This window comes from Symsagittifera roscoffensis, chromosome 4 (genome assembly GCF_963678635.1).
Source record: "Symsagittifera roscoffensis chromosome 4, txSymRosc1.1, whole genome shotgun sequence".
Taxonomy (NCBI): domain Eukaryota; kingdom Metazoa; phylum Xenacoelomorpha; order Acoela; family Convolutidae; genus Symsagittifera; species Symsagittifera roscoffensis.
The window spans coordinates 20,805,368-20,817,476 of record NC_087065.1 but is presented as its reverse complement, the minus strand read 5'-3'; the positions used below and the strand labels follow the sequence as shown (position 1 = coordinate 20,817,476).

Genomic DNA, 12,109 nt, shown 5'->3' with positions numbered 1-12,109 from the left:
TCTTGTCTGCATTTGTCTTGCATCAATTTAGTCCTTCATAAATTTTGAAACTACAATACGTCCACTTGTATCAATTTGTAACAGTTTTGGATATGTAGCATAGGTGGATCTTCAAGATGGCGGGTTTTAGAGCATGGCTTTGTTCATCGGCAAACTTGCCCTAGCCACTTAACTCTTAACCAATCAAAAGACAAAACGAGGTAAATTTAGTACCAGAAATCAAATTGAAACATTTAGTTTATATTGTATATTGAAAGCAGGCTGTACCAGTGACCTGACGGTGGTCTGATTTGCGCCAAAAAAAACGCCAGGCGTTCTCATGAAAAGTACGTGTTTCTGGAATGGCGAGCACGCAACTTCCCGATTGCAGCAAACCTTTTGAATTCACCCAGCAAGGCAAAATAAACGGTCGCTGCGGGACTGAACCCGGTTTCGGGTTAAATAACGGTAGGGCTGTAGGACCTTTTTGCAGGGCTGTTAAAAGTGGAATGTCGAATCTCATTTGTGGCACTGATATACATTGTAAAAAATACTTAAATAATTTTGAAACAAACTGCAATTTACACATATCTGTATTGAAGAAATTTCTTTCTCGTTGGCAATGAAAAATAACAATTTAATTACTTGAAATAACTACTTGATAAAAACCCGGTTTTGTTCAAAACAACTTTATGACATTTAGTAATAAGATTTAAAGCTTTTTATACACATTATTGCTTATAATCAAAACAGCTGTTCAACTTCAGCTGATTGAAGTAAATAATGTCAACTGAGTTCATTTGAGGTAAAGTGAATTAAAGTTATGGGATTAAAAAGAAGACCATTTGTAACTTATATCAGCCTAAGCGAGGCAATGTTATTCTCGCACTACTGGCGCCCGTTTCTTCACTAGGAGTTGAGGTACCAAAATAGTCAGAACCTTGCGAGGACACACGTGAATTCTGTTGAGTTTTCACATGTTGTTGCAGGTCTGGAAGGGAGTAGGACTTCTTTCTGATTAGTGGCAGCTTGTTACACGAGTAGCTATGATTGGATATGTTCACAGATTGACTGAAGTCGTCTCCTTTGTGGTTGCTTAGGGCGCGTATTAGGGACCCCCTTTCGTCGCTCAAGGGAGGCAACGAGGAGCAACCCCTGCTGTTGCCAAACGACTGTTGTCTTCGGGTTTGATGGTCGACCTCTAAAAAATTCGAAGAATTGAAGCGATCCATGTTATTTTGCAGCAGCGGCAATGAAACTTTCTTTTGGCGCTGGGTGTTTTCGTCGTTATAGTCGCTGTAGTTACTAGCACCGAGTGATTGTAGACTGTTGTTGCTTTCACTTGTTTTCTGGGATCCTTTCCGATTTTCTGACTTTTTCTTCTTCCTTTTATACTCACCTGTGGCGTTTTGCTTCACCTGTTTTTGGTACAGTCTCAACGGTGGCACCTTTGGTCTCTCGTCAACGTCGGCATCAGTTGAATTTGTATTAAAATTGCTATCGTTGTAACTGTTTTTGTTGTTGCTGCTGCTGTTGTTGTTGTTGTTATTATGATTAGTTTTGGTTTTGTTGAGGTTGCCTTTGGTGTTTATCCGCAGTTTAGTAGCCTCGCGTGATAACCGGAAGTCTTCAGGAAGTGTGTATTCGCCACATGAGTCACTGCTACCTCCAGGAGAATTCAAAGCGAACCTAAGCAAAATTAGAAAAAATGATGCCTACCAGCAAAATTTGAGTTTTGAACCAACCGACAACGAAAATGAAGAGTATATGAAAAAATGAAAAAATAACTTCAAAGTAAATTGCGATAGCAAATAAACTGAAAAACGATTGATTTAGCAATTTTTAAACTTGATTTTTTTGAACTCGAGATTTTAACCACCTTTGATACTTTTTCAGAAATCCATTTTTGGCAGACCGACCCTAAAATTTTTCTAAAGGCGCCTTCGGCGCCAATATATACTAACTTTGAGGGGGAGCGCGCGCCAAAAAAACGCTATTTTTTGTCAAGATTTTTCAAAAAGTGCCCAAAAACGGCTTTTTTGACTGTTTTTTCAAAAATTTGCCTGCGGCGCAGAAAATTTTGCCAAAATAGGGGCAAAACAGTGCTTTGGGAGAGCTCAAAAATCAATTTGGTCGACCTAAAAAAAAAAAGGTCGTCAAAATTTTGGAAAACTTTTTGAAAATCCGCCCCCCCCCCCCCCCCTCGAGAAAATCCTAGATCCGCCCCTGTAATTGTAAGGCCGAAACTCGTTTAAAAAAACAAATCCAGTGCATCAAAATTTCTAGCTATTTTTCAAAATTGCCCCAAAAATAACTCGAACATTTTGTAAACTTTTTTCGTTCGTAAAATTTTCTGAGCTCTCTCAAGTGAATATAAAGAACCGATTTTTGGCGCACGCTCCTCCTCAAATTAGAATGTAATGAGTTAAAGTGGCTTTTAAAAAATTTTAGTGTCGGTCAGCCAAAATTGGATATCCTAAAATAGTACCAAAGGAGAGGAAACGTCCGCTCCGCCCTTTGAGCCCTCGTTATATCCTCTACTGCATTAGAAGCAGAAAAAAGTATGATTCTATGATACCTAAACTATGATCACTGAATCCGCCCCTGCCGATACTAGCAAAAATGCACACCGCATGCAATATCTTTGAACAAAACGCTGCGTGGTCTTCAAATTGATGAATTTTTTTAAAAATCTAACACTTTAAAAAATTAGCTGAGCTGTTTTGCGACTGAGTTGACTGTGTATTTTTGGCTGAATTGTCTGAATTTAAAGTTGACTGAGTTGTCATTGACCAAATTGTTTGTGCGCCATTTGGATTAAGTAGCTGGACTTATTTCAATATGAAACATTTTCTGAATCCGACAAAATTAGCCGACGACGCATTAAAAATGATAGATTTTTAGCGCAAATCGTTTGGAGCCAGAGAATTTTTCAAAAAAAAAATGATCTCATCGATTTAATAGTTTTGCGTTTTAAATAATTCAGCCAATAGTTTGTGACTAAAAGTTTTGAATAAATACAAAAACCTCCTCAGGCACAAATCTATGAACAATTTCTTCAAACTTCAGAAGAAAAAACTTCAATTTAAAAGATTTTTGCAAGCCAGCGAAAACTGAATAGCCAATTCAATAAGCTTTTTAAGTCCTCCAGAACTTATTGTTTTAAAGTAATCTTTGCCCATTTAAATTAGTGTTAAATTTATGACAACAAACTTTTTAGTCAACAAAATTGAACGAAGTTAGATTGCACAAATTGTTATTCCGACTTTCGATACGAAAGTAACGGAATATTTGTGCTCGGGGTGGGTTTTTTTTTCTTCAGACAAATTTCGACTTTTTAACTAGCCATTTTTAACGGAATTTTTTTATATCATTCGAAAGGTATTGTTGTCCTGAGCTCAAATTTGAAAAGATATTTCACCTGTGATCATTTTTCGTAAAGTTACGGGGGTTTAAAGATTGGCATTTTGGCCAATTTGGGACAATTAACGCGCGATATATTTCGCGCTATTAACGCGTGAGCGGAGAGTTAATCCGTGTTAGAAATCGTTCCAAATTGGTTGAAATAGCTTATTTGCCCTTAATGATTTGTTACAAGGAGCGAGATCTATCCTTTTGTACTTTAGATGGCGTGTGGGGGGATGATTTTCATTAAAAAATTTCAAATTTTAGGAAATTGTTTTTTTTTCATTTTTTTTATTTCATTTAATTTTTCCATGTTATTACTGCTCCATAGACCTTAAGAGGCAGTCGGAACATTCAGGGCCTCGCCCTGATACGAGCAATCTTGTTCTGTTTGAATTCAAAAGCAGAATGTCTGCTAAACACCACACATGAAGAAATTCGAAGGAATTAAAAGTTAAATGCAGCCCAGAAAATCTTTTGCTAATTTGGAAACCAAAAACTCCGATCACCAAACTACAAAACCAAATAATTGCAATAGTCCAATTTCAACTAATTACAGAGGGTGCATGTTAAAAATTTTAAAAATCCGATCACCTAACTAAAAATTTCCAAAAAACTCCGATCATCAAAGCACATAATCATTTAATTGCAAGTAATTGCGTCTGAAGGTTTTGTTTACAAAGAATGAAATTTCAGTTTTTAAAACTCCGATCACCGAATTACAAAAACTCGCAAAGTTCCGATCAGCAATCTACAAAATTAATTAATTGCATTTAATTGCTTCTAAGCAATTTTTTACAGAGGTTGCATCTTCAAATTTTAAATAAAGTTTCTGAATGCATTGTGATTTTGAAATTATGCACTGATTGAGCAAACAATGCGTATCGTAGAAATTTACTTAAAAAAGAAAAAGCTTCATAACATCAAGCTTCTTAAATCTATCTTTTCATAGCAGATTAGAAGAAACAACTAAAGTTGATTGCCTTCAAGATCATTGTAAAATCAATTTATTTCACATTTTTAAAACAGTAAAATCAACTGATTGAATGCAATGTTTTTTTAAAAATTTCTAAGAAATTCATCTTTGATTCTTTTTCAGACCATTTCATTTTTCTAACATCATTTTTCGGTGGTTGTTCTTCTGAAATACTAAGTTGCTCTTCAATATTGAAAACAATGTAAAAAATGGCTATGGGTCAAAAGTTGCAGAGGCAATTCGGCCAAAGACAATTAAGTCAATTTGAAATTCAGACAGTTCAGGCAAAAAGTACGAAGACAAATCACTGGCTTTAATTTTTGTATAGAGTCCTACCCTGTGTTGGCAAGTTCGCAACAAGTTAGCGCGACTGCAGCGGTCCCTTTCATTTTTTAGGAAAAAATCAGAAAAACAGAAAAAAACACGGTTTAAGAAAAACAGAAAAACACACGGTTGAAAATGTTGAAGAAATAATTTTGAAAAAGTAAAAGTAGAAAATGCTATATTTTTAGGGGCTTTCGGAATAATTAAGGCTTTGCCTTGATCAACCAGCCGTCCTATTTGATTTTTTTTATAAGGACTGCCGAAAGCTAAAAAGCTGTTGGTATCGCGTCGAAACCTTAACTCTTCTGACTACTATGTTCGCTCTATAGACGCTCTACTTTTGAGAAACTCATTTTTGTGAAACTTAAAGAAGACAAAATATCAAAAAAAGTTGTGGATCTGTCATCAATTTTTTTTTTACATCGATGATGTAAATTACACAGTTTTGTATTTAGGTCTAGCAACGTTTATATAAGCCCAAACAAGACTGCTCGTATCAAGTCGAAGCCCTGAAAATTCAGACTGCCTTTTAAGATTTATGGAGCAGTAATAACATTAAAAAACTAAATGAAATAAAACAAAATGAAAATTTGTTTTTCTGAAATTTGAAAATTTTTATGAAAATCACCCCCCCCCCCGCACATACCATATAAAGTACAAAAGGATAGTTTTTGCTCCTTGTAACAAATCAATTAAGGCAAATAAGCCTCTTTCAACCAATTTGGAACGATTTCTTTGACAAATTAAATCTCCGCTTACGCGTTAATAGCGCGAAATATATCGCGCGTTAATTGTCCCAAATTGGCCAAAATGGCAATCTTTAAACCCCCGTAACTTTACAAAAAATGAGCACAGGTGAAATATCATTTCAAATTTGAGCTCAAAACAACAACACCTTTCGAATGATATTTAAAAAAATTCCGTCAAAAATGGCTAGTTAAAAAGTCTAAATTTGTCTAAAGAAAAAAAAACCACCCCGAGCACAAATATTCCGTCACTTTCGTATCGAAGTCGGAACAAAAACTTGCCTAGAGTTACTTCGGAACAAGATTTTTCAGTTTAAACCGCTGCTTACGCGTCAAAACACGGAATTTATCGCTTAAAATATATGGCATCAATTATCCCAAAATGACCAAACTGACAATTTTCAAACCCCACAACTTATTTTCTAAAAATAATTATAGGTTAAATATATTTTGAATTTGAGCTCAGGACGTCATTATTTTTCAGATTGTAGAGAAATATAACACACTCAAATGTGGTTGGTTGAGATCTCAAAGTTACTGGGAAGAAAAAAACTACACAAAACACAAATGTTCTATTCTTTCTTCGAAAATCGGAACGATGAGTTTTTGTTGATTCTAACTTACTCTGATTCGGTAGTCTCTTCTGATGAATCTATTGTGAAATCCACTTCTGCCATGTTAGTTTTTCTAGCGTTCACTTATAATTCACTTAAGCTAATCTTAGACTGATGGTTCAACTAAGTACAAACTAAAAAGAATGAAGGTTAAAAATCTTACATGTTTTGGAAGTTCTCTTTTAAAGTGAATCGGATGTGAAATCAGCTGTCGATAAACTGGAATTTCCAATCTGATTTTTTAAGAGTCGAAGTTTATGGTATGGTTGTTTTTTATATCATCTGAGAATGAGCTTTCAAAGCCTTACTCTTTAACCGTTTTTTCAATCAGTTTTTCGATAAGTTTAATGTTTTTCATGTTTTTTTTATAGTAATGGCAAGGGGGCTTTTTGAAAGAAGTGTAAACCAATCTAAGAAGACGGAGCTCAAATATTGCGTCACAAAATAGAAGGGGAGGTCTTTTCTTTCGGATCAAAAAATCTCTATTAGATTGCTTGAATAAAAGATTATAAAGTTCCTTTTGTTGAAGATGAGATAACATTCAGACATCAATTTTCAAAATTTGGGAAAAGTGATGGCTCAAATGGCGAGGCAGTTAAAACATAGATGGAAGTAAAGCTGAAAACCTTTAATTATGCAAGCTACTTTTTATTCCACTTGCAACGGATTTCCCCTTTGACGCCAATGTGTTTTGTGCGCACACAGCTAATCACTTTTTGCTCTAGTTTTGAAGTAATTAATAATTAATCGAAACAGAAAATAAACCACTAAATATACAATAGTTTTTTTTCCTCAATAGAGTGTAAATTATGCAAATTAATGATTTTCAACTTAATCCTCCTAGGTAATCTAGTACAAAAAATTGAACTTGAAACATTTGTGAAAAACGAATTTGTAATCGATAGAGTTAACATAAATTAGAAAAATGTAGAGGAAAATATGTGATCAAAGTTGGATGTGACATGAAATATAAATGACAGTTTTGCGGTCCCCCTTTATCAGCAGATGAAAAGACATTGATGGTGCGGTGTAGTGCTGACCGTGTATAATCATCAGATGGCGGTGGCTGTTATTGTGAAATGTTCACAAGTGGCGTGAATACATTAAGGCATGATATAGTCAATGGGATGGTAGTAGGGTGCCAAAGTGTCTGCAAATGATAATATACGGTTCTGGTTTATGCCGAAAGGTCATGGTAGTAGAATGTTTCTTTTAAATCTATTTTTATCGTTCATATCAGATCTTAGAGTGTGATCAAAATTGTTTCTCCAGTCGATCGACAATTTTTATCGAGTAAAATCTTTCAAAACATATTTCGAAAAATATTTTGAAAAGTATTTCGAAATCTTGTAAAAAAATAATCAGAAATTTGCACACCACTTTTTCTAAGACCCTTACAAGAATTTGAAAGATAAATTTTGGCGCTACTGGCTACAGTTTTTTCATGTTAGTTTATGAAATTTCTGCGATACCTTTCAAGTTTGGCTCGATAAAAATGTATTCAAAACTCAAGCAGTTAATTTCGTATATATGAGCCTTAGGTTTACTGTGCAAAAATACAGGTATGGTCACGGTTCGAAAATTTGATACGGTTCTGTGAGCAGCTACGAATTGATCGGAAATTACACTCTGAGAAGCACCTCATACATTTTTAAGGAGAAAACATGACCAAAATAAACAACTCCTTAACAGTAAACTTGTACATTATTCAGACTATATTGACATTTTTTACAGCTGTAAATTGGAGACCAAAAAAGTCAAAAATCTTTAACGACAAAAATACGACAGCGCTTTTCTCGGCTTCCGATTCAGACTTCTTGGCACCGTTTGATTCAATTATAAAGCATTTTGTTTGATTTTCCATGGAGATCAAAGCGGAATTGATATCGACTCGCTTTGTTTGGCTCTGGTCGCTTTATGTATTTTGATTGAAAGCATCAAAGCATTGATGCATCATAAAACATATGGTACCAAACAAGGTAATGACATGGAAATTAATCAATTGTCTGCCATGGAAATTATAAATAGTTCAGAAGATTTTTTGAGGAGTGTTCAGGAAATTTGACTTCCGACAGCTTGCTGCTATTTTGATCAAAAGCCTTCTCTATCACAAGAAGTATTGAAGATATTTATTGATAATGTCTTTTATGCTCAGTTGACCAGATTTTTGGTCAAACTACATGTTTTTGTGGTTAAAATTTTTGGTATAATGTAACGACCTGCGAGTGAACACCACATTGTGCGAGCCACGAACGGCCTAACTAAAAGTTTCAGAAGAGCACTCTCACGAAAGTTTTCATAAATAGCATTAGTTCATTAGATTTCGAATAAACTGAACCTTAATATGAACAAGGATAGCCGGTTATTGTTTCACAGAATGTTTCTACCATAGTCTTAAGAATACAAAACAAATTTGTTCAAATTAGTGTCGTTGTTTTTCTGCGTGGTATGATTAAAAGATCTGAAGAAAAAATAAAACTTAGGCATATTCGACAGTCATATTAATATAGGACCATTGGAAAACAGTTTTTCTAGAAATATTAATTAGAAAAAAAAAACGAAAACTTTCTATAAAAAATCACAAATTTTCTCAAACTTTTTTTGCAAAGTTTATTTGAGTTTTCGAAATTTTCGATTCAAAAAATGGCGTTAAAAAATCCAAAAACTAATTTTTCTCAAAAAACGGCTTAAATTAGTTATAATTATGCTATTGTAAGCCTGCATGCTCACCTCATTAGTTCAAAATTAAACCAAAAACAAAAATTTCAAACCGGTTTCTCTCAACACTGAGATAATATTTAAAAAAATTTTCAGTGTTGTGCGAATCATTACTGAAAAGCTTCTACTATGATAAATCACTCGACAGATTCCAAAAGTTATTTGTGCTGCCTGATTTTGTGTGGAAAACAAAAAGTTGAAAAAGGGAAACAAAACTAAAATACAACAAAATACAAAGTTCCTCGCCAATTTCAATTGGCGGAACAAAACCTTGAAATTCATAATTCGTACTCTTGAATGAAGTGACAGAATTTTTGTGCTCGGCTTGGTTTTTCATTCAAACCAATCCAAAGAGCATTTTTGAACGAACCTTCTTTTACCTCCTGAAAAAGTTTAAAAGCAAACTGAAATGACTTCAAACTAAAAATGACATTTCACCATTGATCATTTTTCGTAAAGTTATGAGGGTTTGAAAATTACTAATTTCAACAATGTGGATTAACTCATGCGCAATATGTTGCTTGTTAGCAACGCGTAGGCGACATGTTTTTGTTCCGATTTTTGAGAAAGGTTGAGACTTTAAATTTGGTGTGGTTTGTTTCTGATTTTGAAGGAAGCTGGGTGTTTTTGTTCTTTTTCCAGATAAATTTCAACTTTTCAATTAACAACTTATGACAAAATTATCATCGAAAAGTTAACCCGAGCTCAAATTTTAAAAGATAATTCACCTGTGATCATAGTTTTTCCTAAAGTAATGGGAGTTTCAAAACGACTAATATGGCCAATTTTGCGTTCTTATAACATGCGTAAGTGGTTTAATAATGGCTTCCAAACTGAATTTAGACTGGTTTATTATTCCTATCACTAGGATACAAACTCCAAATACATACACTTGGTGTTTACATTAGTTCGAGACAGAATCATTTGAAAAAAAAAACTTTTTTTGATCATTTCTTCAAAATTTAAAATTGATCTTAAAAGGATTCGGAACACTCAGAGCATCAATTTGATGTACGAGTAGAGTAGCCTTGTTATCATTAAAAATTGGTTCGCTTCAATACTTCAAAATAAATAAAAGAATAATCAAGTTGAGGAAAAGCTTTCAATTTTGTGAAAACTTTCCAAGCTTAAACATCTGTGCAGCGCTATATCGTTGCTGAACAAAAAAATTAAAATACTTTTCTCCTTTAGTTCTTTTGTACTTTTTACTACCTGTGGTGTTATGGTAATGATGAAACATGGGTATTATAAATTATAAGCACCTCTTTCTCATTAATATGGTGGTGCTGACTTAGAATTTTAAACGTTTTTTAAACTTCTTTCAGCGACGAAACAAAATCTTTAACAAACATAAAAATGGTTTCGATTACTTTTATAACAAAGATGCGTTAAAAAGAAAAACAAGATACAACACGAGCATCGCCCCATCCATGCTTTTGCTCCCGATTCATTTCGTTACGTATAACTCCATTATAAACTGAAACCGTGCACTTGAACCTTTGAAAAGAAAAAAGTAAGTTTGATATCAAGAGACGCGAATTTGAAATTTTCCGAGCTTAAATTAACTGTTTATTTGCAACGTTTTAACAATGGCTTAACAATATAAGGTAATTTTTTTGTGGGAGTCATGAAAACTAAGCTCTTTTGCTGATTTTACTAATAATTTTTGAAGTCCGTTTTTGCACAATTAAAACAAAAACAAAACTACTCGTATCAGCGCATAGTGCATGTACGGATGTTTTTTAAGTCAAAATTGATTGAAACTTTTTAAGGTTTTTTGAAAATCATCTCGCACACGCTATTTAAAACGCAAAAGTCTCCACTTACGCTTTAAAAGCACAAATTATATTGCGGGTTAATTGTTCAAAATTAGCCAAACTGTCAATCTTTTAACCGTCATAATTTTATAAAACTAATCACAGGTGAAGCGTCTTTTAAATTTCAGCTCAAAACAACGATATTTTTGAATGACATAAAATATTTTGTCAAAAATGCTAGTCAAAAAGTCGAAAAATGTCTGGAGAAAAAAATAACCCCGAGCACAGATGTTTTGTCAGTTTCTTCGAAAATAGACGCAAAAACAACAACCATGATTTAAATTTTTGGCTCATATAGTACATAGAAACACTCTCAATAGGCCAATTTACTCTGTTAGCTTGCGCTCTTTATTTATTGACCAGACATGCCCAGTTTGTATGCAAAGAATCAATTTAACGGAAAATACGACTATAATTCGAGCAAATTTGTGGCCACTAGACACTAATTGTTTTGTTGAGGGAAAATTCACCTAGAGAAGGTTCCCGAAAAAATATAAACAAGACTGCCGGTATATATCAGGGCGTAGCTCTGAATGTTCCGATTATTTTCAACTGGTCTCGAATAGTTTTTGATCAGGAAAAATTGATAAACTCAACTGCATTTTGAATGTTTGTAATTTGACTTGCGACGCAAAAGCAATGCTTATTACAATTATGAGTTTTAATCGAGCAACCATGCCCTTCGAATTTTAGTCTAGTGCAAGCATATTCTCGTTGCAATCCAAAGATTTCCGGATGGACAATCATCCGCTGTCAATTTTTGTAAAATTGGTCTGAATTAGAAAAAAACACCCAGGCAAGTTTATTCCCTGTTTTCTTTGAAAATCGAATCAACAAGACTTCTCACACTCACAGTTTCTTCTAAGGTCAATCAAAAATTATCGATTGAAAGATTTCTTTTAATCTGTTTTAAAAATAAGATTATTCGTTATAAGTTTTTAGTGAAAAAGTAAATAGTTATAAATCACTATTGAAAGATCGAAATGTGACTGAGCAAAACAAGAGTATCTTGACAACCTTTTAAGCTCTATAAAGTAGTGTTAACTTAAAAAGTGATAAAATTGAAAGTGAAAAAATTTTGGTAATTGTTGAGATTTTTTTTTCTTTGAAGACTATCCACCACACGCTACCTTAACTACAATTTGTTAAATTTTGCATACAGCAAAGCATTTAATAGAACAAGATGCAGGCATCAGTCGGACTTGAAATAATTGCTAAGACTAAATAAATTTCCGCTGACGGGTTAACAGCATGAAATATTTTGCACGTTGACAATGCCAAAGTGGCTAAACTGGCAATCCTCAAACCCCCATTGAAAACAAAACTTTTTGGATGATATAGAAAAAAATTCTGTCAAATTTTTTTTATTGAACTGCTGAACTTTGTCTAAAAAAACACTGAGCACAAATAATCCGTCACTTTATTCGAAGTAGGAACAAACTTACTCCCAAGTTTAAAAACTCCACCTTTTTTGAATTTTTGAAATTCGGATTAAAAAATTGTCGCTTAGACCTTGCCAACAGACATTAT

At 33.7% G+C, this 12,109-nt stretch overlaps 1 protein-coding gene across 2 annotated transcripts; it reads right to left on the bottom strand.

The window, feature by feature from the left end:
• Nucleotides 1-703: 703 nt before the first annotated feature.
• Nucleotides 704-7,223, bottom strand: LOC134844644 (protein kinase 4-like). Of its 2 annotated transcripts, none has more exons than XM_063861436.1 (2): nucleotides 6,208-7,223; nucleotides 704-1,668 (listed from the first exon to the last, which is right to left on the bottom strand). In XM_063861436.1, coding segments are annotated over exons 1-2 (834 nt in total). In that variant the 5' UTR covers nucleotides 6,210-7,223; the 3' UTR covers nucleotides 704-836. The 2 variants fall into 2 exon arrangements, with proteins under 2 accessions (XP_063717506.1, XP_063717505.1); XM_063861435.1 differs by lacking the exon at nucleotides 6,208-7,223 and adding an exon at nucleotides 6,055-6,166.
• Nucleotides 7,224-12,109: the final 4,886 nt, after the last annotated feature.